Source organism: Sphaerodactylus townsendi, linkage group LG03, assembly GCF_021028975.2.
Source record: "Sphaerodactylus townsendi isolate TG3544 linkage group LG03, MPM_Stown_v2.3, whole genome shotgun sequence".
Taxonomy (NCBI): Eukaryota; Metazoa; Chordata; class Lepidosauria; order Squamata; family Sphaerodactylidae; genus Sphaerodactylus; species Sphaerodactylus townsendi.
This window is the reverse complement of record NC_059427.1, coordinates 124899376-124926373: the sequence shown is the minus strand read 5'-3', so window position 1 is coordinate 124926373 and position 26998 is coordinate 124899376. Positions and strand designations below refer to the sequence as shown.

General features: G+C 43.7%; 1 protein-coding gene across 1 annotated transcript in view; it reads left to right on the top strand.

The window, feature by feature from the left end:
- Positions 1-26998, top strand: part of ASPSCR1 (ASPSCR1 tether for SLC2A4, UBX domain containing) — a 76424-nt gene that overhangs the window by 18363 nt on the left and 31063 nt on the right. Inside the window, 5 exon segments of the mRNA XM_048490605.1 lie at positions 11923-11980; positions 14482-14555; positions 18888-18994; positions 19144-19304; positions 24453-24592. Coding sequence (XP_048346562.1) covers positions 11923-11980; positions 14482-14555; positions 18888-18994; positions 19144-19304; positions 24453-24592 — 540 coding nt within the window.

Here is a 26998-nt window from a genome sequence, read left to right as displayed (position 1 = left end):
AAAATCATATGCCTAACTGTTTCTATGCACAGCATTTCCGCTTTTTGTCAATTATTCCACTGTATTTACTGGTGAAGGGAAGGCATTCTAACTTTTTCTTAATATTACCAAATTTTGTAATTTTTTAAATGATCAGATTAGTAACATTAAAGAATACAGGAGTTTTGGTTCACATTTTGATGAATGAAATTTTCTAAATGTAAATCCCTATTAGCACCTGGAACAGTCTTTGTTTGGTTTATTATCTAGCTCAGGGGTGTCCAACTCTGGCGCCCCAGATGTTCATGGATTACGATTCCCATCAGTCCCTGCCAGCATGGCCAGTTCTAGAATCCGGTATCTTATTAAATGACAAGTGGACTACCCCTTAATTTCCGTTGTCTTAAAAACTGTGTGTGCTTATAGAAGAAGAAGAGTTTGGATTTATATCCCCCCTTTCTCTCCTGCAGGAGACTCAAAGGGGCTTACAATCTCCTTGCCCTTCCCCCCCTCACAACAAACACCCTGTGAGGTGGGTGGGGCTGAGAGAGCTCAGAAGAACCATGACTAGCCCAAGGTCACCCAGCTGGCGTGTGTGGGAGTGTACAGGCTAATCTGAATTCCCCAGATAAGCCTCCACAGCTCAGACGGCAGAGCTGGGAATCAAACCTGGTTCCTCCAGATTAGATACATGAGCTCTTAACCTCCTACGCCACTTCTGCTCCTTATACAGGGATGTTCTGGCATTTGCCTTGCCTAGGAGATAACATTCCATCATTGTTTTAAGTAAGGTCTCTGTTGTTGGAAATATATTTGGTCTTGTAGTTGGGATATATTTTTATGTGTACCAGTCTTCAGGTTTTCATGTACAGCTTCTAATAATTTTGTTCTTGTACTTTGTGTCCATATCTCCGGAGAGTGTAACTGTCAGTCTATCAGGTTTTTCTTGGTGTAGCCTGTAGCGTATAGGACATTTATTAGACTGACACTATCAGCCCTAAACAAGAAACGTTTACTTAATTTGTGCCATACTGTAGTCTTGTCTAGATTAAATTAATTAGTATTAGCACACTGGTCATATGACTAGTCAAATACTGTTAACTGACCGCTTCTTTGACCGCAGAAATTTTTTGTCAGATATTCTCTGGAAATAACTATGCCACTATCTTGGTGGCAGATTTCCTTTTTATTTCATTACTATGTCATGCATTAGCCAGAGTGGGACTAATGTAGGGCTGGAGAAGCTTCTCCTATTAGCCACCAGTTGCAATTTCAAGAATTCCCACACCAGAAGAATTGGTCTGGTGCCTGCTTTGCAAAACTGTCTTTAAAAATGTTAATGATCGTAATAATAATAATAATAACAACAACAACCACTTTTACAATGGCACATATCTAAACATTCCTTCATGGAATGTTTATGGAGTTTTCCTGCATTTCTCTCCCTTTCTGATGGCTGGAAATATAGTTCCAGGGGTTGTGGGATCCATGAGGTGATCAGCCATACAGATTGGTTGGGTGGGAGTGAGGCAGGACAAGGGGGTGAAGTCAACTCTTTTCTTCAGCAGAGCTGCATTTATGGAAGGGAAGGCTTGAGGAATTTGATTTCATCCTTCCTTTTGGCCTTCCCGTTAGCCTCCTCCTCCCTTCGGCTCTCCCCACAGCTATTTCTGTGCACAGGTCCTGAAACCCTGGGATGATCTCTCTGGAGGTTGGAGGGACTACAAATGTAGAGAGGAATGCAGAATGCTCTGCTCTCCATGCATGAAACAGTAGGTTGCATGCCATTGCTTTATTCCTGTTTAATTTCATTTTTTTAACATTTGAAACTAATGGAAGAGAATAGTCACGTTTCACAAAGAGAAAGTGAAATTGTCCACACTTCTAGGAAGCTTACCTTATGTTTAAAAACTAATTATTCTAATGTGTTAATATTTCACAGTAATAGTTAAATGTATATTTAATTAACAGCAGTAGGAAATCTGCTGATGATTAATTTTATTAGAAAAACTATAATTTTAAGTACTCTATCAGAATTTGACACTGTTTGATCACCAAATAAATATTTGGGGGGGGCAGGGGGTCTGGTCAACTGACTAACCCTAACAGGAGTCAACTTATTTGAAAAGCTTTGGCTATGCAAAGAACTGCTTAAGAAGGTTGAGCTGAATGATTTTTGGATAGATGATTTCCACCACCACCACCCCCGGCCTTTTTTTTCTTGGTTAAAATAATTTATTTTTCCTATGCATTTGGCTTGACTTGGTTTAGGTATAACAGTGCTAGCTGAGTTGCTCTTTTGAAGATGAAATGCACTGTTGTAAAAGTGCTAATTATTACTAACTTCAGACCATGAAACACAGCTGGAGTTTTGCATCCACTGGTATAGGAAAGCAGCCATTTGGATAACTTTTCATTAAATTTTAGGAACACTAAAAACCTTATATACTCTGACAGAGGGGCAGTCTGAACTGATGATCTTTTGGCTGTATATCCTTATTGTGTAAGTTGATGTGCTTCTGTATTTGGCAGCCTGTACAGTACAGTGGCTACTTCAGTGTCGATCCTGGTAACCACTAGCCATTTTTGTAGCTGCTGGCTCTTCTTCGTCATTGTTCGACAGTCCTCTTTGGATGGATACTTGGAATTCTGCAGTTCTTCTCAGAGTACAAGGGGGATAAGTATGGTAAACCCACTGGAATTTCCCCCCAGGTCCCTAGTGTCCATTTCTGCTAATTGGGTCTGAAGAAGGTCTGGAAGCTATTGTTAGCTGCTCCTCCTCCTCCTCCTCCTCCTCAGCATGCTCTAGTCCTTACACAAGATGTTTACAGGCCCTTTCAGATCCCTACATGAGGCAATCTAATCTGCCTGCTGTTCCCCTTCTGAAGAACAGCACATCAAAGAAATGGCAGCCTGTTTGATGTGTCTGCTTGCCTCAGAGAACGCACGTAATGGATTAACAGCAGCTGGAGGAGGGGCCTGCTGGTTTCCAACCATTGCACACAATTGTGTCTCTCTGGGATCTTTGCGTGTGTCATCTTTGTAGAGGCTTGATGGGGAAGATACAGTCTTGGATAATGATGGTTTGGAGTTCTTCTCCTTTTCTCCTTTCTTTTAATTTGCTTATCGTATTGTAGCAAATTGTAGGTGCCTGTCACATTTTATCCTGCTCTTACTTCATGAGGCTCAGGTTGATGCATAAGGTCCCCCCCCCCCCCCACCTTCCATTTTTATCCTGCCGTCGCTAGTGGCGGGAAGGGGGAGGTTAAGACCTGTCAGAGAGTAAGTTAGGCTGTTTGGGAATTACTAGCCCAAGGTCACCCAGTAAGCTTGTAGATGAGTGGGGATCTGAATTTCCTAATCATAATGGGTGGATTCAGACTAATATTTCTGCAGGTGCAAGGATTTCAGTCTGCTTCCCTCTCCTGCAGAAGTCCAAAATACTCCTGAAAGGCTGTTCCTGTCGGTGAAGGGCTTCTGGAAGCAGGATTTTGGGGATCATTTTGAGCTGCTGTGGAAGGGGACAGGTGGGAAGGTGGAAGTCCTTGTGCCTGGAAATCTTTGTGCCTGTCTGGTGATAGTCCTTGTGCCTACAGAAAAATCTAGTCTGGATCCAAGCCAGTATGTTGTCATTGTTAGTTTTAACCATATGTCCATGTCATTTACAAAGAACTGTCAGTCTTCTCTGTGTTGCTGGTGTTGCCTTTTTGGGGGGCTACCACTAGTTCCTGGGCATTCTCCAAATAGTGAATGAGAATCTCAATACTATGAAAACTAGCAGTATGAAGGTGAACTCACAGCAAGGGGGGAGGGAAGGGATAATGGGAACATGACTTGAAAGGCAAGAGAGCATCAACCCACAGAAGTGAATACTTGATGGAAAAATAGAAGAGAATACTGAAAACCTAGTTGTTGATCTGCTCTTTAGAGAATAAACAAAAGGTGATAGGATAGTCTCCTGGTTCTTTTTAGAACATTTCTTGACTATTGGTGGAACAATCAGTGATAACATGCATAGCTCTGAGTTCCACTGGAAGCAGTTTGCTCCTCTTTTGGGCTGATAGGTATGTTTTTTTAAAAACCTGTTTAATTTGAATTGTAGGGCTGCCTTTGTTAGTATTTGTCATCTTTCATTTCTATAGGAGCATGGCTTCAGTAAAGTATATGCAAGCAAACTGTAACCAGGCTATAGTGCAAAAAGGGGATCTCTAGGTATAAAATCCTCCACATTTTAATATGCTATAAAATAACCTATTTTATGTAGTTCACACAGTTTACATATTCTGTAGTCCCTCTTGGGTTGTTGAAATCTTTCACTGAAGTACAACCTTAACACATGATGTGAAATAAAAATAATTAAGTCCTTAACATTACTGTGCCACTTTTTCTGTCTGCCCAAAATCTTGAGGATCTTCAAAATTAGGTGGATACAGACTAAAAAAACTTACATAGAAGTATTTCATCAGTGCTTCTTTTTATCAATATTGGACAGTGAAAGTATGTCCAAAAATTATTGTTACAAGGATGAGGTAAACAGGAACAATGCGGAGGGAAGTAAAGGGATAAATAATACTCAGAGGGCCAAGTACTAGTTTAAAGAGAGAACTCCATAAAGAATGCGGACTCTGATATATAAAAATCAAATTCTTGGGATATTATTAACAGTTTTCAAAATAGTATAATATCTGCCATCAATGTTCATTTTTTCCTTGACATTTTGCCTTCTAGAAAAATGATCTTCCAAGATTATAATCCATTGTTTTTCCACATGACTGGATTTAGAAAGGTGGATTTAGAAAGATATGCTGTTGTATTAATTATGTTGATTGGTGGGCAAAAATATCTGAAGATCACCCTTGCAGGCTTAAATTGTGGCTAATGGTTCCTTCCTTTCAGCCATGAGTTAACTATTAATTTTGTGGTGTTAGTGATTTAATGTAGAAATCCTTTGGATCTGTAACTGATGCATTCTGTTTTCCTGTTTTGACCAAGTATTTTTGTTGTGTGATTGTGATCTTCTGATCTAAACTTGGACACAGCTGCTTTTGTTTAAGAATAACATTTTATCCTCTTTAGATCTGGTTCAGGTCTTAAAATCTTAGTGTTGAGTTTGGGATGAGGTTTTTCACTGGGATAAAATCTTACATTTTTTCTATAGTTTTCTCCATAGCTTTAACCTTCTTCCCAATACTAGTGTGTGTATCTACAGAAAATGGAGCCCAGGGCAACAACTGCTTTTGGCCCTACCCCGCAAGCATCTGGCCGGCGAGGGGGTCTGTGTGACTGCCTGACCCTTCCCCTAATCCTACACAGAGATTGGGGAGGTAACTGATTTTGAATAATAAACTGGGCAGAGACGCAAGTGTTAAATCTCCTCTTTTTTACTCTTTCCCGAACACTTGCAGCCACATATTTTAGTTTTCATCCAAAACTGTCAATTCGGATCCTGTAGACAGAAATAATAATTCAATAGGAAATCAACAACAAAATTAAAAAATAAAAGAAAGCACCAGTTACCCCAGCCCCCTCCCCCACTGCACAAACAGGCGTAGGGTGTAGAAACCTGAATTTGGATATTGGGGGAAGATTTTGCTAGGGGGGATTTAAGTGCCAGTGTAATGTGGGCATCAGGCAGAATACGGAAAGGGGAAATGCTTTAGGTACACACATTTTTTTTAAAAAAATCCTCCCAACTCCAGTAGATCTGGCAGTCCACTTGACGCGTCTTCTGACTGCAGAGACTTGGACTCGGAAATAGCTACACCTTTTTTTAAATGGTGTGTGGGAATTATTTTACACAGGATGTCCAAAGTGGGGGGGGGGGGTGTACAAAAACAGGATGTCCAAAATGGGAATTATTTTACACAGGATGTCCAAAGGGGGGGGGGGGGGGGGGCTCACGCTTAGGCAGGGTGGGTGTATGGGGGAGCCAGACTTGTGTTGAGTGAAGTTATGCAAACCAACTCCAAACATCAAGAGCTGTTGCGAAAATGAGAGAGTGAGAAGAGAGATTTGTTTTTTAAAAAGAAGGGGCAAAAAGGAAAGGCAGATCGGAAGAACTGGACCGAAAAATATGGGGGAGGACAGTGGAGGGCTAATGGTGGAATCTTAAAAGCTGTTTTCAAGGAGGAAGCATACGGATTGAGTAGCAGACCGAGCAGTAAAAGATCTCTGGTTCAGTTAGAGATCTTACCGCTCTTGAAAAAAGGAGGTGAGTCCAGAACTCAGACATTTAGAAAAGGAAAGGAAAGAAGAAAGAAGTCAAAAGATGAAGGGAGGAAAGCCAAGAGGAAAGGAAAAGTTTTTTAAAAATACCAGTAAATAAGGGCGCAAAAGCGGACATTTGAGCAAGAGAGAACATAGGGTGAAAGGGGATCGCAGCAGGGAAGGGAAATGTTGCCGAAGCACTGAGAAAGCTGGTGGGGGAGCAGTGAAGAAGGCAAAAGAAGAAGAGAGGAGGGTTCTCATAGGTGAAAGACTGGCAGAGGTTTTTAAAAGGAAGGGAAGAGGCTGAGGGGGCACATTTAGAGCGAGCTGGGACAGGGCACAGCTTCTGCACATCCAATCTTTTGCCGCCTCCAAAAAGAAGGAAACCTCAGTGCAGCACAGCAAGGTGACGGTGCCTGGCTAGAAGTGCACCTGCTGGCCAGCGCCTGCCCTGAAAAACCACTCAGCCTCTCTCGGGAGGAGATGGAGCGCTCAGTAAGCGAAGTGCCTCCACTGCAGAATTGCTCTCCTGCCTTGCATGTACTAGCCAGTGGCACCACCTTCTCTGGGATAGCAAGACAGGAGAGGCTTCCAAGTAATGGAGCCATCAGATCAGGCTGTGCAAGGGAGAAGGGCAGGCGAGGGTGAGGAAAATACCTGGACAAAGTGGCTGGGGGCAGGGGGGGGGGAAGTGCAGCCAAATGCACCCCCCATGTGATGCCCTTAAGTGGCGCCTGGGACATCAGCCCCCTCTTTCCCCTACGTCACGCCACTGTTTCCTAAGGATGCTTAGAGTAGACTGGAATGCATACTGTTTGGAAATCCTTAAGAGTAAGGGTTGAAATCACCTTTAATTCACTTTTTTCTCCTACAACTTGACATGTGTGCATTTCCCAGAGGTAATGTTAACAAATGACCTAGAAAAATTCTGATTGTTATTCAGAAATTAACAGGTTTTTGTGGCATGCAGAGAAGCATTATCAGACATGCAGCTGATAATATAATTTGCTCAAGTTAGTGGAAAAGCTGGCAACTTCAAACGGAGGTAGATATATCACTTCCTAACCATTTGAACATAGACAGTGGCTGGGATACTTGAGAGTTGAAATTCTGCCTCCACTATGAAGTCACTATATGGAATACCTTTTCCTCACCTACCTGCAATTTATAAATTGGGATTCATTGAGGTTGGTATAGATAGTAATTTTTCAGCACTGTTTTTTTTTATTTGGAGGGTGTTTTTTTGCCCCTGTTGCCTTTGTGTACCAGCCTAGCCCTCATGTGTTAAAGCCCAGCCATAGTTTTCCCACTCTTCCCATTGATATCTCCTGCCTCTTTCTCCTTTCTTTTTCCTGCCTTCAGTTTAGTCTTGTGGAAAGATGAACTCATGGAACTATTTCTTTCTTCCTCCAGCCTTCTGGTTCTTCACTTCCTTCCCTCTTCTGTTTTCTAAGGAAAATAAGCAGAATGTTTGTACCTCTTTGCAAACGCTGAGGAAATTAATATGTGGGGAATTTGCCTGTGCAGAGCTGACCTGAGCAGCTCACTCATTTGAATTTGAATGCTGTTCCTTTATTATTCTATGGGTGTGGTAGAGAATGTTCTGCTCTTTTCCTGATGAAATGCTAAGTCCTGACAACAGGGATACTGGAAATTTGCACTCAGCCTGTTGGCCTTTTTTCCTTGAAATGCATCAGGCATATACATGTCACAGAACATAATTCTGTGATAACAACTGTACTGGAGGCATAAATGAAGGATGCAGTCCTGGTAGAGAAAATAGGACTTGAAAAATTGAGGAAGAAAATAATTTGGAGGTGTGGTAGGAATTCGAAGGAAGGTCATTACATAAGAACATAAGAACATAAGAACAAGCCAGCTGGATCAGACCAAAGTCCATCTAGTCCAGCTCTCTGCTACTCGCAGTGGCCCACCAGGTGCCTTTGGGAGCTCACATGTAGGATGTGAATCAAATCTAATATTGGCCTCTCATGCGGCCATTGTCTCCGATCACCCGCTGGTCTTGTTAAGGCATTTGCAATCTCAGATCAAAGAGGATCAAGATTGGTAGCCATAAATTGACTTCTCCTCCATAAATCTGTCCAAGCCCCTTTTAAAGCTATCCAGGTTAGTGGCCATCACCACCTCCTGTGGCAGCATATTCCAAACACCAATCACACGTTGCGGGAAGAAGTGTTTCCTTTTATTAGTCCTAATTCTTCCCCCCAGCATTTTCAATGAATGCCCCTGGTTCTAGATATTGTGAGAAAGAGAGAAAAATTTCTCTCTGTGTCCAACATTTCTACCCCATGCATTAATTTTGTAGACTTCCAATCACATATCCCCCCCTCAGCCGCCTCCTCTCCAAACTAAAGAGGTCTCCAAACGCTGCAGCCTTGCCTCTCCTCATAGGAAGGGGTGTGCTCCAGTCCCTCAATCTCATCTCTTGTTGCCCTTCTCTGCACCTCTTTTCTATCTCCCTCAATAATCCTTTTGGAGATGCTGCACCAGAACTGGACCACAGTACTCCAAGTCGCGGTCGCACCACTGCTTCTATATAAGGGCATGACAATCCTTGCAGTTTTATTATCAATTCCTTTCCTAATGATCCCCAGCATAGAGTTTGCCTTTTTTCACAGCTGCCATGCATTGAGTTGACATTCCCATGGAACTATCAACTAAGACGCCTCAAATCCCTTTCCTGGTCTGTGACTGATAGCACTGACCCCCCCTGTAAGCGTGTATGTGAAGTTTGGATTTTTTGCCCCTATGTGCATCACTTTACATTTTGCTACATTGAACTGCATTTTGCTACATTTTCTGGAGCCCACTCTACCTAATTTTATCAAGGGGTCCGCTTGGAGCTCTTCAGCTAATCTTTCTTTGTGGTTCTCTACCACCCTACATAATTTGGTATCATCTGGCAAATCCTTGGCCACCATACGCTTACCTGCACTTCCCTACTCTCCAGGTCATTACACACACATTTTTACATGAATAGGTTAAAGAGCACTGAGATCCCAAAACGGATCCTTGGGGGACACCACTCCCTCGACATCTCTTCCATTGGTAGAGAACTTCCCATTTACACGCATCTCTCTTGTTTCCTGTTTCTCCAAATCCAGTTTTTAATCCATAGGAGGGACTTCCCCTCTTATTCCTTCATTGCTGTGAGTTTTTCTCAACAGTCTCTGGTGAGGAACTTTGTCCAAAAAAAAAAAAGCCTTTTGGAAATCCAAGTAGACAATGTCCACCGGTTCACCCCTTGTCCACATGCCTGTTTACACCCTCCAAAGGAACTCTGAAGTAAGTTTGTAGAGACAGGATTTGTTTCTGCAAAAGCCAGGTGCTGACTCTTTCTCAGCAGGTCTTGCTTTTCTACATGTTTTATAATTTTATCTTTAATGATAGATTCTTAACTAAGATTTACTCAGGAACAGATGTCAAACTGACTGGCCTGTAATTTCCTGGGTCCTCTTAGGATCCTTTCTTAAAGATTGGTGTGACACTGGCTTCATCTTCCAGTCTTCAGGGACTGGAGCCTGGATTTCAGGGATAAAGTTGCATATTATTAAAGTGAGAAAGATCAGCAATTTCTTATGCTTGAGCTCTTTTAAGAACTTCTTGGGTGAATGCAATCTGGGGCCAGGGGATTTGGTATACACTTTAGTTTATCAATGGCTGCCAGAACTTCTTCCTCTTTGTCTACCACTACTCGTCGCTTAGTTCCCTCAGAATCGGCCTCTCCTAAGAAGCTTCTGGTTCAGGTGCAAGAGGGAATTTTCCTCCTCCCTCCTCTTGGGTGAAGACAGATGCAAAGAATCTGCATTCAGCTTCTCTGGCAATCTCCCTGCCATCTTTTAGCACACCCTTTGTTCCTTTATCATCTAACGGGCCCTACCGCCTTCCCTTTGCTGGCTTCCTGCTTTTTGATGTGGTACTTTTGAAGAACTGTTTGTTTGCTTTTCGGTCTTGATGTTCTTGTTTTTCAGCCATGCGTTCCTCATAATCCTTTTTTTTTTGCCTCCCCTTTACAGCTAACTTGGCTTCTCTTTTGCCACCATGTTGTGTTCCCTCCTCCTTCATATTCTTCATCAGCCAAACTGGAGCTTCCATTGTTTCTAAAAGACATTTCTTTTTCTGATAATTTCCTCAACCTCTTGTTCAACCATGGTGGCTTTCTTTTGGACCGGGTGCTGCCTTTTCTAACCTGTGGAATACATTCCAGCTGAGCTTTTATTACTGTGTTTTTAAATAACCTCCAAGCATCCTGGACAGTTTTGACTCTCTTGATTTTCCCTTTCAGCTTCCTGTGCACTATCCCCCTCATCTTTGAGAAATTTCCCTTTTCTGAAGGCAAATGTAACTACATTAGTAGTTGCCACTTGTTCGCATGCTGAGATACTGAATCTGACAGCATTGTGGTCGCTGTTCCCTATCGGCTCAACAACACTGACTTCCCGCACCAGGTCCTGGGTCCCACATAGAATTAGATCTAGGATCACCTCTCCCCTGGTTGGTTCCACAACCATCTGCTCTAAGCCACAGTCATTTAGCATATCCAGGAATGCTCTCTCCTTACATAACTTCAGTAATAAAAGCTTGTGATATACAGATGTTATATTATTCCAGATGACCCACCTATGATATGGCTGCCAAGAGTGGCCTGGGCAGTGGGGGGTTTGTGACTATTCCAGGACACGAACAAGAGTGCCAGTGGGTCTGGTTGTTGCCTGCACTGCTGCTCCCCAGTTCAGTAAGCAAGACGGTATGCTGCTCCAAGACTAACTTAAGTACTGGCCATAGTTTTAAGTGTAGAAATATTTTAGTAAGTGTGTCATTTTTACTGTGTGTGTTTTGTCTGTTTTGTGAGCTGCCTTGTCGTTTTTGTTTCAGGTTGGAAGTTGAGATGTAGAGTGAATAAATAAATAATTTTGGGCTCCTTGTGTAAGTTTTCTTTAAAAGGTGGTTTATGTGTCATTGTAAGGAAAGTAGTTAAGTGTTATAGAAATATGTGCTAGAGTACCATTGTCTTATTTGTGATACTACTGCGGCAGCTTCCATTGTGCAGTTTGTGACATAATCTTGCTTTTACCTTGCTGCAAGCAGAAAACAATAGAGGCATATTAATTGTATTTTTGCTGTGCTTTTCTGGGGCTCATTCTGCACAAGCAGAATAATGCACTTTCAAACTGCTTTCAGTGCTCTTTGAAGCTGTGCGGAATGGCATTATTTTGCCTGTGCGGAAGGGGTCCTGGATATAGCATTCACGCTCCTTAAAGAATTCAGAGTGCTTGATGTCTTTTGGTTCAGTGGGGCTTTTTTATCTGGGTTTGCTTATGTCTTTTAGAAAATGACGTAGAGGCTACCATAAGCTGAGCCAGTTGGGTCTAGCTTGCTTATTCCAATTGTTGTTGTGCTTTCCTTCATGCTACTTAATGTAGTTGATCTACTATGATGATTTTTCTGAAGCAAAATAATGGAAAATATGTGGTAACTGACTCAGGCTGAGAAAGAAAATAGTGATTTGCATATTGAGCGTCAACATCAATAGATGTAGCTTGGACTTGGAACACCTTCAGATAAGGAATATTTGTATTGGGCCAGGATTAGATTGGGAAAACTCACAGAATATATATTGGCCTTGGTTTAGTGGGCTGCTTTTTTGTGGACTTGAAGCCAGAACAATTTTTTTAAAAAAAAATGGTGCTCATTTGCTTTTCACTTCTGTTTCAGGGAATATGTGGAGCAATACTGTGAAGTCTCCCCGGTCTGTATTTACATGCGAGATGAGGTAAGTCAACAAACCGTGTTCTCAGCCATCTCCCTTCATCTGCCACTGAAAATAACAAGGTATACCCTGCACAGATTTCCAGCCTGGAAAAATGTGTTCCTTCTCTGAGCTCACTGGAGAAGGGAAATGGAAGAGCTTTGGTCTCTTCAAAGCTTAATGTGTTTGTGTGGGGGGAGGAAAAAAACCTCTGCTGGAACATAATCACGGTCGCTCAGCACAAGCCTCTAAGCCCATAAAACATTTTCAATGACCTGTTTGTATGTTTTTTCAAATTCTTTTAAAGCCCAAGAGTCACAACAGAGGTTTCATTTTAATAAATATTTGCTTTTTCCATGTTTTGATCTCTGAAGCATTTATGTTTTTGTTTAATACTTTATATGTCAGTATTTTGGATTTTGACCCCAAATAAATGTCAGCCTTTCCTTGTATTTCTTACTGGGCTTTGCATAGATCATCCTAATGCTGAGGCCTCAAGCTAGTCCGCCGTGGTGGCGAACCTTTGGCACTCCAGATGTTATGAACTACAATTACCATCAGCCCCTGCCATCATGGTCAATTGGCCATGCTGGCAGGGGCTGATGGGAATTGTAGTCCATAACATCTGGAGTGCCAAAGGTTCGCCACCACTGAGCTAGTGGGTGCTGATTCTGCATGTTTTTGCAAGGGACCTGGATTGTCCGCCCCTCCCCCCTTCTCTCTCTCTTGTTTGTTTGGAAGAAGTTGTCCCTCATAATCATACACGATTAGGGACCTCTGAAGTACTTAAACTACAGGAAATCTGAACAAGTGGAGCACCCTAACATTTTTGTAGAATGTATTGTGTTAAGTGGATAACCATCCCATCTGAAGCAGAGTTACACCCTGTGCATTGAAGTCATCAACATATCTAATTCTCAGCATGGCTGAATCTGTGGATACTTGAATATAGAGACTGGAGCCCAGAATGCATAAGACAAATCTTTCTAGCAACCTGAAAAATGGCCCAGGTTTGCAGAAAAATGTGAAAAATATTTTTAAAATTGTAGGACGAATCCTTCCCCAATAGAAGCAGTGCCTGTAGCTTTAAGAAATGAATACCTTGAGTTGGCATTGCTAGATAATCACAACAGTTTTGCCAGCATTCAAGCCTTAATTTTTGTCAGTAAAAGGGGAGGGGGCAGGGAACTTTCTAGGCTGTTTTGGCCTTTGAGATCCCTCATATGCCCAGCAGCAACCACTGGTTGACTTGCTACCGAACAACTTGCATGACTTTCCCCTGGCTGGTTCTTTACTACTGTTTAACAGCATCCACCTCAAAAAAGTTAATGTGGTGTGGTGATTAGAATCTCATGCCAGGATCTGGGAGGTCCATTTTTTGAATCACTACTCTCTTATGAAGGTTTCCTAGGTGACCTTGAACAAGTTGCACATTCTCAGCACAACTTTCCTCACAGTGTTGTTGTGTAGATGAAGTGAAGGAGAATAGAATGACTTAAGCTGTTTGGGGTCCCCTCTGTGGAAAAGGCAGGGTATAAATGAAGTGAATGAAGATGAAGGACAAATGAAAGGTGGGCTGGTTGATGGAGGGGAACTAGAGAAGGTGAGGACATGGGAGTTGCCAGGGAGAAGGAAAGAGGAAATAGTGTTAATAAGGGAATACAGGGGAAAATGAGATGCCCCCCTACAAGTCCTTATGAGTTCCCCTCTGTGCAGCTGGGCCTGGCCTGGTTTCTAGCACCATACAGTCAGGCCACAGTGTTCCCAGGTAGAGGCTGCTAGGGAGATGGAGGGACGGAAAACTGGAGAAAGTAGGGCAGGCAGTGGCAGGTTGGCTGGCAGCTGAGAAGGAAAGAATCAACAAGGAAAAGAGAGAGGCTGTGAGGCTTTCAGGGAAGGGAAAGAGTCAATGGTGAGGGAGGAGAAAATGAGATGATCCCCCCCCCCCATAAGTTCTTGCAGGTTCCCACTTGTACTGTACTAAGTGAGACCATTGGTCCTCCTAGGCCAGTATTGCTACACATCAAGCATCAACAGATGCAGACAGGGCTCTCAGTTCTTCTAACAAATGCTTGGAATGAGCCAGGCTTGTGAAGTCTCACAGAACATATATTGAATTAGGGACACGTGGGCTATTTTTCAGTTCGTTTTACCAACGCAGGATTCTCTTTTTAATAGGTCTGTGGTATCAGACTTGATGTAAAAAGCATTTAGTCCAACATTATCAGTTGTGATTGGAAGTCCCTCTCAGAGGACTCAGGTAGAGGGTATCTTTTGTAACTCTGTTTTCTAATCTCCTTCAAATGGTGATGCTGCTTCTAAGAGCATAAGGATATAAAGCATGTGCTCTGCTAGACCCTCCCCAACTTCAAAGTGAAGCAACTTCAAAGTGAATCATATAACAGTTGGCAAGAATGTTAGGAAAAGTACCTGAGGGTAAGGTCCTAATCACCCCTTGGTGTCACTTATTAACATGGGACCTCTTCAGAACTGATGAACAGTATCTACTTCCATCTCTGTTGCAGGTGACTGGGAAAACTGCTCTGGAGAAGACCAGTCTGAAGTCACTTGGCTTGACAGGAGGCAATGCTATCATCAGGTTGGGGATAATGCACTGCTCTTCCCTATTAGTGAACTCTTCTTTCCTCTTTATTTTTCACAAAGGAGAAGTAGTTTGTTTCACCTTTGAGAAGACGGGGGGGGGGGGGGGGGGGGAAGCATGTAAGGAAATGTTGAAATACCAACATTTCTAGTGAGTAATTATGGTATTTGTTTCTCTGAAGCTTCTTGCAGGTGCTGGCACTCACCCCTCAATGCTGCTAGAAGGAATTTGTGCACAAAACATGCCACTACATCGTCTTAATTTCTAGCAGCATAGACACCTGTGCTTCGCTCTAATTTTTGTTGTCTTCGATGACCCTTGTATACATTAGGGTAGTGGTTGTCAGACAGTGGGTTGGCACCCAGAACTGGGTCATAACTCTCCTGCCGCTGGGTCATAAGGCTAAGCAGTGAGGAAGAACAAGATATGCTGGAAGAGGAGGCTTGACAGCTAATTTTGGTTTGCCTCTGCATAATTCACATGATCTAGCCTGTGATTCAGTAATGCTATATTATTTTAAAACTGAACATGTAAACGTGTTCAGTTTTAACTGATGTGAGTCCTGCATTTTATGTTGGGGAGCGGAAGGTAGTATGGAGTTACTTTGTTGGGAAAGGGAAGGTAGTATGGAGTTACTTTGGAAATGAGTTCCAGCAAATACAATTATGTATATCCAGCCATCTGTGAAGTTTGTGGAATGAGACTTTCCTGCTCCCCACCCCCCAATAATCTATTGAACCTCCTGAAATTTTGTTCTTGCTAATCAGCAGACATTCAAGAACAGCATGAAAAGCAAAATAGCTAGTTTGGGCGGGAGGGTTCTACAGAAGCTGCCACCAGTTCCTCCACAAATAGGAATGCCATTTTGTTGAAGGAATTGTTGAATAAATATTAGTGAGTTTAAAACTGGGTTACACTTCAAGAAGTTTTAGAATCACTGCATTAGGGACATTTGCTCTTTCTCATACCTTGAGATCAGCAGAGTGCCTTAAACTATATAGATATTCATGTTCCATTTGTTACTAAGCTGTGCTAGGTGAGGCAGTGGAGGAGGTGCTATCTCTGTAGAGGCACCCACTTTTCAGAATGTTCGTTTCACCTGACTCTTGTCCTTGTTGAAGTGTGATGTTTTTGTTTTTTTACTTGTAGCTGATTTTGTTTTGACTTTTACTTTCTTTTTAAAATCTTGGTTTTTTGGCTGTTAGGGTCATATTTATCAACATGGAAATATTTTATCATTTTTTGTCTGTTTTGTTTGTTGTAAATTGCTTCAGAAGTCCTTTGATCATATAAGTATTTGGAATAAATAAATACTTTCTCAGGCATGCTTCTTAAATTCCTGACTAGATCTGTTAGTCTTTTTCTTTCACACACACTTTACCTCATGATATGTCCCCTCAAACCGTTTACTTCCAAGTTGTTGCTTTGCTTTGCTTTGTGTGGGTGATCCCTCTGAATGCTGCTTCACAGGTTACCTTGAAAAGACTGTTTTCTGCTTTCTGAGTTTGTGAACCATATGTTCATCTTCTTGGCTTCTGTGCAATCCCGCAGGGGAATGTGCAAGCCAGCCACAGAGCTAGGATCTAGCAAGCTTCTTCTATTTTATCCAATGAGAGAACACATGAGACCTGTTCTTTACCAACTGCACTGGGTGCTAGTTGAATTCTGGATCATTTTCAAGGTTCTGGTGTTAACCTTTATGGCCTTGAGAGGTCTGGGACTGTCGCACCTGCAGGACCATATCTCTTCACATAGCCCACAGAAAACCCTTTGGTTCTCTGAGATCAGTCTTCTGGTGATCCCCAGTCCCAAGGATATAAGGCTGACTTCCACCAGAGCAAGGGCCTTTATACCAAACAAACAAACAAACAAAACAAACAAACATGCTTCTTCGAACATATTCTTTGGTTGGTGTGCGGTCTCCAGTTTTTGTTCCTTGTGTAGAATTTTGACTTTGTCTGTTGAGATGGAAGGTAAAAAGACTATGCTGTTCAAAAAAATGTGCAAGCTGCGGCACAAAAATGGCTAAAGACGATGCCCATTATGATTGCTTAATCTGCCTCAGAAAAGGCCATGTTCCTGCTAAATGTAAGGCCTTTATAACATTTAAGGCCAGGCAGGATTGCACAGCCTGGTTGAAGGTGCTTCAGGAATGCTCTATCAGGCCCCTAAGACTGGGGCAAGGTGACTTGAGTGGCAAGGTTAAGATTCCTTCAATCGCTTCTGTACCAGTACCATCACCGATGAGCACCATGCCCCCGGTTGAGCTCATCTGGGCGATAATGGAGCCTCTGGTGAAAAAAACACAAAAAGGCCCATAACTCTAAGGAGGGCAAGGGGTGAAAGTGGAACTCTTCAAGCCCGATGTCTCTGGTGAGGACACACAAGCGTTCCATCTGCAGCACCAGAGCAGACTGAATCACCTTGCTGCCTATGGTCATTGTTGTCAATTTCACTGCAATGACACCGCTTGCTGTCAGATCCATCGATACAGGAATGCACCTTCCAGATGCTTCAGCCGAGACAAAGACAGGGCACTGCATGCATCTTCCTCAACATAAATCATCCTTGGCCAGCAAAGCGGTTCTTTAACGCTGCCACGTGTGGGACTAGTGGTTGTGTCATCCTTGCTGCAGTCGAGATCAAGGTCTCCAGTGGTGCTCTGACACTGTCTTCCACAGGTTGGTGACAATCATAATCTGCGACAGCCCATCAATGCCTAACCTCTTGATTGTCTAGGACAGGGGTAGGGAACCTGCGGCTCTCCAGATGTTCAGGAACTACAATTCCCATCAGCCCCTACCAGCATGGCCAATTGGCCATGCTGACAGAGGCTGATGGGAATTGTAGTTCCTGAACATCTGGAGAGCCGCAGGTTCCCTACCCCTGGTCTAGGAGGTATTGGTGACAATTGCCTTTACCTTTTCTGCATCATTGGCTGAGAACCCACATCTTTTGGTGGCCGACCGGACTCTTGTCAATCTCGATGACAATGCTGTTGAGGTCGGACCCTCTGCTTCAATGACGAGACATTCAGGGGATTGATCAGAAACAGAGTGGTTTCCTTGAGTCCATGATCACTCCAGGAGACTTGATCTACTATCGTGGGGCCTGGCTTCCCAAAAGAAACAATGTTCAGAGTCTCCAGATCTGACTTCACTGATCTCAGTCCAGCAGATGTGAATTATGACATCATTCTCATCATTTACCTCCATCGTTGCAGACAGACCTGGAGTTGTCTTCACACCATTTACCGTCTGACGAGGGCTCAGATTTAGAGTCTGCTGTTCCACCTGACAACACTGGCGGAGACCTAGCCATGGAACCACCCTCATATGATTTCAGACTCTATGCTGAACAGCTCCTTTGCATGGCAAATGTGCTGCACCTGGAGCAGGGGTCTGCAACCGGCGGCTCTCCAGATGTTCATGGACTACAAATCCCATCAGCCCCTGCCAGCATGGCCATGAACATCTGGAGAGCCACAGGTTGCAGACCCCTGACCTGGAGAATGACAAACCTGAGTTTGTGGAGGAGAATCTCATAATGGACATCCTCCATGCACAGGACACAGCCCGTACCCCTCTGTCCTTCATCAAAGATTTTGTGAACTTATCCCAAAAGAACTGGACAAGAGCTGCCTCATGCTCAGTGGCTACCAGGAGGGTAGCCGCTGATTGTCTTCCTGTTAGTATTTTTCTGGGGGCGCAGTAGAGGATGAAGGGAAACTGAGGGAAGGTGTGCTCCCCCTTTCTGGTCATTTGATTGTTTGGTGGGAAGCAGTTGTATCAAGTGGCAGGGAAGGGTGGAGCACTCCATTCTAATGAAGATTCTAGAAGAAGCTTGCTGGATCCTAGCTCCTTGGCTGGCCTGCGCAGTCCGATGAATCACAGTTACTGATGAGCGCAACTTTTTCCCCTGTAATGTCTAAATGGAAAATAAATTGTTTCTTCCCTGTGTGTGCATGTACATGTCTCCCATACAGTATACAGCAGTGCAGAAACAATTTACATCTTGGGAAAGACCTGCCTTTTCCTATGAAATAATCCTGGATTGTGGTCTGAGAAACTTTCTCCTCTATAACAGATGCCTGCTGTGTTTTCATGGGCCCAGAATTAGAGTCCTTCAGTAAAACACCAACATTAGTTAATATAAAGGGTAGCATGTGTTTTTATTCACTTGTGTGGAATACGATGCATTCAGATTTTGAGAAGTTGTGAAGGCATGACTTAGTGGGTTTTTTTAACGCAAGCAGTTTGAGCTAGGGATGAAAGTCAATGTTTTCAGTGTCAGCAATGGTTTCATTCTTCCTTGTATGTCTTTTTCTAGGGTAATTGCAAAGAAATCTACCCCCTCTGGCCATGCAGAAGCTAGGAATCATGGATCTCCCACTAAAGATCCAACAGGAGGGGCTATTTCCAGGGAAGAGCCAGAGGGTATGTCCTTGTCTTACACTAAATACATTCCCAACAAGCTTGGCCTGCAGTGACGAGACCTTCTCTGCCAGCAGATGCATTGATAAGCAGAGCTCAGTTGAGCTTTTCTCCATCAGAGCCTGTACCATCCTCATTTATCATTTTTACAGGGATTGAACAGCATCTGGGCAGACGTACTCCTGAACAAATGGTGCCTCCAGTATCCAATGTGCCATTAGCAAGCCTACAGACACCTCTGTCCAGTCCTAGTGGGCCCTCCAAGGCAAAGAAGTTAAAGAACAGCCAAGAAAAACTAAAGGTGCCAAAAGAGGTAATGGTTTGGTTTATTTATAATATACAGGGTTAGAGCGATATTGCTCTTTGGCGGTACTCACAGCTTTTCCCATTGTCGTTTTGTGTTCTCGAAATGGGATCCTCTAAGTTCTTTACCTCAGCAAGAGTTGTGTTGCTGCGACATCCTGAGAAGGAAGGGCACTGAGCCTTGCTTGGACTGTCCTCTAGAAATAGGAAATAGGACTGTTCTGTTAACCCAAGGTAAACCTTGTCCTTAGTTCATCTGCCTTTGAGAATAGAAGAAAAGAAGAATTTGGATTTACACCCCACTTTTCTCAACTGCATGGAGTCTCAAAGCGACTTACACACTCCTTCCCCTTCTCTCCCCACAATAGACACCTTGTGAGGTAGGTGGGACTGGGAGAGTTCTGAGAGAGCTGTGGTCACCTAGCAAGCTTCATATGTTGGCGGGAGGAATCAAATCCGGTTCTCCACATTAGAGTCCACCACTTTTAACCAAAACACCAGGCTTTCTTCTCTTTCTATTTGATATCTATGTCTAGTAGAAATTCTGAGGTCTTAGTTTCTGTTGGACAACTTATACAACAAAGTAAGATTTTTTAAAATCAAGTTATTCATAAAAGAAATACATCTAGGAAATCTAGCCCTAGTTTATGATAACTTCTACAAGCACCAGTGGACATAACTCTCTGGTTTTACCCAATATCTGTTCAGGAATGTAATAATTAATTGTCCTGAGAAGCTCCTAATAAAGGTATCAAATCCTTTCCTAGTTGAATGATGATGTTCATTCGCACCCAGAGCATTTTTATCCGTTTTGGTCCTTGGAGTTTAATACTATCCAGCTATAACCCTTTTCTGCATTATTTGAGTGAACCAAGCTTTTGTCACTGAACAAGGTGTAACAGTTCACCGTGGATATTTCTTGCCTGGTCCTATAGGAGAATGGTGGGATCATTTAATTCTTAAGGATATAGCTAAAGTCTGGGCTGATTGTCACTGATTTTATTCAGCACCGCTACTAGATTGGGGCCCGCTGCATCTCTTCTTGCGTTGTTTTGCTTGTAGCTATGGAAACCTGTTGTTGCCTAGAGAAAAAGGTCCTTCCCCTGCCAAAATTAAAGCCCACTTAAGAGATGCCCTTAAAGCCCGCCTTCCCAGGGCTGGTGTAGAACAGTTTTGGGAGCAGCTGCAGGTTCTGTCGGAGGTTTCCCTCCCTTATGTTAAACAGCATGTGACTTCGGCGGCGGCTCTTGGACCCTTTGATCTTGGGTGCCTTTGCTGCTGATTGATTACATTGTGCTCCCTCCATTCCTTCCATTCCTTCTCCTTGCTCTCATCAGCAGCTCCAGAACGGGGCTGGCCACATATGGCATCTGCTTTTTGTCCCTTTTCAGTCCAGCGGAGGAAGAAAAAAAACCCCAAAATAAAACAAATTATTTTTAAACATCAAAGGTCCATTTTAGCAAAAGAATCTTCCCATTAATGTTGTACTTGCGTGTGGTTTTTTTGGATTTGATGGAAGAGGCTGGATAAAATCTGTGCCAGCATCCTTCTACTTCTGGCCTTGGGATGGTTTACAGAACAGCCATGTTTTGGCTTTGATGTCAAAACATTAATTATTAGAAGGTAGCTTTACTCCAGATTCTCCTAGAAACCAGAGAATTGTGCAGTAGGGGAGAAGCCCAGTAAAGTCACAGCATACTCTACCTGTAGTTGTTTGTCACAGTGATACTGTCAGTCCCCCAGTCAGACAGTAAAACGCTTGTAGGTTTTCAAGGATTTTATTGAAGACATGTGAGAGACGGAAGAAGACAGTTCTGGCGAAAAGGCAGCAAGCAGTTGATACTATGGATAGCATAATCCCCACCCCTACATGGGAACAGAGAGAGTCAGAAGTGTCCAGCCTGGTGGCCCTTCCCAGCCGCAGAACTCCAAGGCCAGCACTATTGATAGCAAGGCACCTGCAAAAGCACTCCCAGACCTTTTCCCCTCCCAATAAGAGCATCCTGACAGACACTTAGGTATATAAAAGGTAGCGTTGGGTGACATAGTCACATTATGGCTCGTGGATGCCCTACAATAATCCTGTTGATGACAGATCTCCCGGAGGTTCATTTTGGGCATCAAAACCCAAGAGAATGGAAGATGGCTGCTAGTTTTGCATTTTATCTCCTGATGAGTTTTTTCAACGGATTGCAGAATAGAAGAATCATGGTCACAACCGGCACATGTTGCCTCTTAGGCAGTTCTTGTTTTCCTTCATTGAAAGCTGTGATTGGATCATGGGACATCTGTCATGATTAGAAGGTAACTGTAGTGAGAAGTGCAGCTCTATCGGCCCATCAGTCCCAGCTCCACATCGAAAGCTGATAGCTGACCTGGTAAATGACATCCTATTGTGGGTCTGCTGGAAAAGCTTGGTATGCAAAAAGTCCTGTTCCTTTTGTCTCGGGTTTTTGGCAGCCCTCCCTAGTCACACTAGAAGTTGCCAGTATCCTGCGTTTGTTTAATATTCTGTGGAGAAGAATGCATTGCATTGTTTTTGTCGTCAAGTCAATTACTTGTTTCTAGACATAGTCCTTCTGGGCTGTGCTGCAATTATTCACCAGTCAGTGCTGTTGAGGAGAGCTGCACTGACCGCTCTGAGTTTGGAAGTATTTCCTATCGAGCCAGTTCCACAACTGAATGGAAAAGACCTTAAAACGTTGGAATCTGTCTAGACTTCATTCTGTCCTCTCCCTGGCAAGTGACATTGCAATGATAGAGAATTCTCTGCTTCAGACTTACTGCTGTTGTCTCTTCAGTGAAGATATAGTACATCAAAGCCAAGCCCAACTAAATATGCAGTTGAACAGCATCTGAGTTGAGGTTGCAGGAGTAGGACACTTCCCTGTGGAGTTTGTATTTTACTATCTAATTATGTCGTCCATAATGAACATTTATTTAAAACTTTAATTTATATGTTTCTGCTTATGTCCTCTGTCTCTCTGTGAGAGATTCAGCTGTAAAAGTAATGGTTCATTGTTCTTAGGATAAAATGCAGAGTTGCTGGAAAGATGTTAACTGATAGCTCAATTCTAGAGTCTTCCTTTCTGTGCTCATATGGGAGAACTCCAGAATATGGTGTGGGATGCATCTTTTCCTCCAGATATTGCTTCAAGGGGTGAGAAAAAAGTTGATGGCATTATGGCAGGGAAAAAACACAGCAGATTCTAGGTGTGCCAAGTAACTCCTTCATAGAAAGGGGTTTTTCTAATGACTGGCTTATTTTATCAGCAGCAACTTCCACATGACAGTTGAAAGTCATTTGTCTGTATCATTAATACCTTCTATGCCGCTCTGTTGGAGGATGACAAAAGCACTCTGATTTTGTAATATGGGCAGTTCTCTTTTAGCAGTCTGTTTGGAGGAGGAGTCGTACCTAGGCTGTCAGTGCAAGACACTTACCCACCCTGTATTGCTGCTGGTGCCAGTCTCTAAACAGTTAGAGTTAGGCGACAGTAGTCTTTGCAAGAGGATAGATTGACAGCTCATGGGTACTCCCTGTGCCTTTTGCCCAGGGAAAGCTACAATCAGACTCCTTCACCCTCTAGTTAGACCCAACTCTCTTCAGCTTTCTAAAAGTAGCCAAGGGTCCCACCCACGCAACCTCCCTCTTTTAACTTTCCAAATTACCCTTCGGTGCCCACAAATAGAGGAAATCTTGCCTTGTAATTTGTGTTGTCTCTACTGACAATTGAGAGAGACTCCTTCTATTCCCAGAGGGCTTGTTCAGGGCTGGATAGGGGGAGTTCTGAGGAGAAATGAGAATAAGGTAGGACAGTTGATGGCCAGGGATGAGGGGGTGGGAAGGAAGATACAGACAGACAGGGATGTGTTAGAGACATCAGGGTGTGGGGGGTACAGGTTATATAAATAGGAATATTCCAAGTTTATGGAGTCTGGGGCCAAACCAGGCCAATCACCGATGGTCAAGGATGCTGATTTTGAAAGCCGCAGGTTGACACTACAGACCAAGTGGTGCCATCGCTTTTTAGCTTTGGATTCATAGTACATCCACCAATGGCTTTGCTGTAGCACCTAATCTCCCCTCTCAGAACTAATGTGACCTCATTGATGTCATAGGAAAGTTTTATACACAAGCTGGTTGGAAACTTTGAGACATCCAGTTAAAACATAATCTAGTGTATAGCTCAATATAGATTGGATGCTGCTCTGCTATAAAATCGCTGTGCATAGCTGTTCAACACTGGATGTGCCCAAACTGGTCTTTTATTCTTGCCTAGCATTTCTGAATGGGAATTTTCAGGAGCTTCGAATCTCCATGGATCTATTTGAGATTTTTCATCACATATCCGAATATGCACATATTCACGTTTGTGCATCCAATAGGCATAATTTCCAATAGATGTTGTGAGGAATGGCCAGTAGTTCGCAGGGCTTGTGCAAAAGAGATTCAGAAGTTCAGCAGAGTGAATTCTAGGTTCTGTAATTCATACTTGGTGGGGAGGGTCACTTGTTTAAATGTCTTCTCCCTCCCCAGCATCCTCTTGTATGTGAAAAAAGGAGGTCTGCTGTAAGGTTTTTTCCCCTTGGTGAGACAGTTTCGTACATCTAAGGAGGTTTTTAATATGGCATATTCAGACATGAATTCCAAATTGATACAGTTCCACACAGTTCTTAAAGCATCATACTTGGTCAAGGCAGCAGCTGATAATCGGGTAAACTGCTAATTTATATTGTCTCTGGTGGGTTTTCTGGGCTTTGTGGCCGTATTCAGGTGGATCTTATTTATCTGTTTCGTATGCATCGGGAGTTGAGATCTTCAGAGGTGTATCACAGAGGGAGGTCTGTAACACACTGTGTCCCCTCTGTGATACACCTCTGAAGAAGCCAGCCACAGATACAGGTGAAACACTAGGAACAAGATCCACCAGACCATGACCACGCAGTCCGGAAGACCCACCAGAACCAGTTGAATCCGGCCATGAAAGCCTTCGACAAAGCCTATATTGAGTTAAATGACTAGATTCTTTTGTTCAGAATTTTATGGACAATTTGCGAAGGCACTCATTTGCAGGTACAAAGATTTTTATGCTGGGCGAGTTTTGTTTGTCTTTGGGTTCAGTTACCCATAGCTTGAGTTGTGCTTTCTCTGCAGAGTTTGGAGCGAGAGGCCATTGTGTGCCATCCAGATCTCCAGAAGCCATTAGACTCTGGTCTAGGAGACCTTCCTGATGAGTTCTTTGAAGTCACTGTAGATGATGTGAGAAAACGCTTGGCCCAGCTTAGGAATGAGAGGTGAGTTCCTTTTCCAGTAGTGGTTGTTACTACAGAGCCTTTAATTGCCTTGCTGATGTAAGATGAATCACAGTATTGGGGGAAATCATCTGAACCCACATACTGAAGAAACTTTACTTACCAGTTGTTTTTTAATGCTTGCCATGTTCTTGGAAATTTCAGGTCTTGTTTTTAGGTTCCCTTCTAAGCAAGTATGTTTGACTGCCTAATGTCAGATGTGGATGATTTTCTAGGGGTGGTCAACCTATAGTGCTTTAGATGTTCATGGCCAATTGGCCAAGTTGGCATGGGCAGATGGGAATTGTAGTCCATGAACATCTGGAGCATCATAGGTTGACCACCCCTGCAAGGGCTGGGGGATGCATCTTAAGATGTTGTGGAAACTGTGCAATCCCAAGCATTCTTACTCAAAAGTAAGGTCCTCTGAATCCAGTGAGACTGCCTCTCTGCCTATGCTGTGCCATGACAGCTTCGCTTATTAGAAAAGGGCAGAATCAACAGCTACAAATGGGCAGAATCAACAGCTATTGATACATGGCAAGGTAGGGGTAGAGTGTATGCGGGGGACTGAGCAGGCTGGTGGCAGGTTGTACTGGCCCCCCGCCTTTTTGCCACCCTGTTGCTAATCCTGCTGGTTCTTCCACCTCACTCCAACTTACTCTGGGGTTGCTGTGGCACTCCACTGCTGCTCCTGCGTCACTCCATGCTGGCACAGGGCTTAAAGCATTGCAGGTGGGTTGCTGAAACTGGGATGAGAGTCTAGAGGCCAGGGTCCCTGACAGAGGGTGGAGTTGCTTGGTGGGGTGGGGAGAAGGGTGTCTGAGGAATGGGGAAGTGGGTGGGAGGCCCGGCAGGAGGGTGTCCTGGCGACGCTTCTCCACTGAGCCGGGGTTGTTTGTTGGGGCGGGGGAGGGTGGCTGGGGGAACAGGGAGGCGGGATGGGAGGCCCACAGGAGGGTGGCCTGGTGCTGCTTCTCTGCCGGGATGGGGTTTCTTGTTGGGGCGGGGGGAGGGTGCTGGGGGAAGGGGGAGGCCCAGAGGGAGGGCAGCCTGGCAGTGCTCCTCCACCAGGTCGGGGTTGCTTGTTGGGGGAGGGGGAGGGTGGCCGGGGGAATGGGGAGGCCTGGCGGGGAGGTGACCTGGTGCTGCTTCTCAGCCAGGCCTGGGTTTCATGTTGGGCCGGGGAAGGTGACTGGAGGAATGGGGAGACAGGTGAAAGGCCTGTCAGAAGGGCAGCTTGGCAGCACCCTTTTGAGCGTGACAGCGCACCCTCAGCCGGTTGGGTGCACAGGAGAGACTCCTGTGTGCCCATTGATTGAGGGTTTGTTGTCGTGACATTAGCAATTTATATTGGGTAAGTTTACATTTTTTTTTTACATTTGTACCCTTCTTGTGTGCATGGAACAGGGCTCAGCATTTCTTTCCCTATATATACATTCCTGTTCCCAAAGGCTCATAATTGCAATAAGAGGCTAATTTACTGGCTCCTGTATGACTGAAGATTTCTTCCTTCGGCTGGGATTTTCCTAGGTGGTTTTTAGGCCCATAAGCCTTTCTGGTTTCCTGTAACTTATGCCAATGCATCTAGGTCACAGGTTCCTGGGAAATTCTGTCTACACTGTCTGTCATGTGTTTAGTTGCCTCTGGTATAAATGCTACAAAGAGAACATTAAGATAGATGAATGGACAACAAAGCTCATAGTTTCTTTGTTTATCTGCTGGCAATCCCGTTCAGTTTTCTTTGATCATAGGGCAAGTCTGGTCAGGTGCAAATCCCAAAAGCAAATCCCTGCTACTTTTAAGTCAGAGTTTTGTTCCGTCTCATTTTTTACACTGTTTGTTGATATTAATCATTTGGAAATTGGAATTTTCAAGTGAACATGGGAAGCGATGCCCCAGAATGCAGTGGTGCAGATAGTTAAATCAGTTTCTGATGGAGGACTACGTCCTGCTGCTCCTGGACAATATTTGAGATAAATATGACCACATGTACTATATGTATCAAAATACTGGAAAAATTGCATTTGTACCTAGAATGTTCTACGGAATAGGCTGTTAGAAGTAGAAGTAGTGGTAGTAGTGGTAGTTTGGATTTATATCCCCCTCTTTCTCTCCTAAAGGAGACTCAAAGGGGCTTACAATCTCCTTGCCCTTCCCACCTCACAACAAACACCCTGTGAGGTGGATGGGGCTGAGAGAGCTCCGAAGAACTGTGACTAGCCCAAGGTCACCCAGCTGGCATGTGTTGAAGTGCACAGGCTAATCTGAATTCCCCAGATAAGCCTCCTTAGCTCAAGCGACAGAGTGGGGAATCAAACCCGGTTCCTCCAGATTAGAATGCACCTTCTCTTAACCACTACCTCACTGCTGCTAAGGAATTTCTGAGTCATGAGGCAGAGTCAGGCA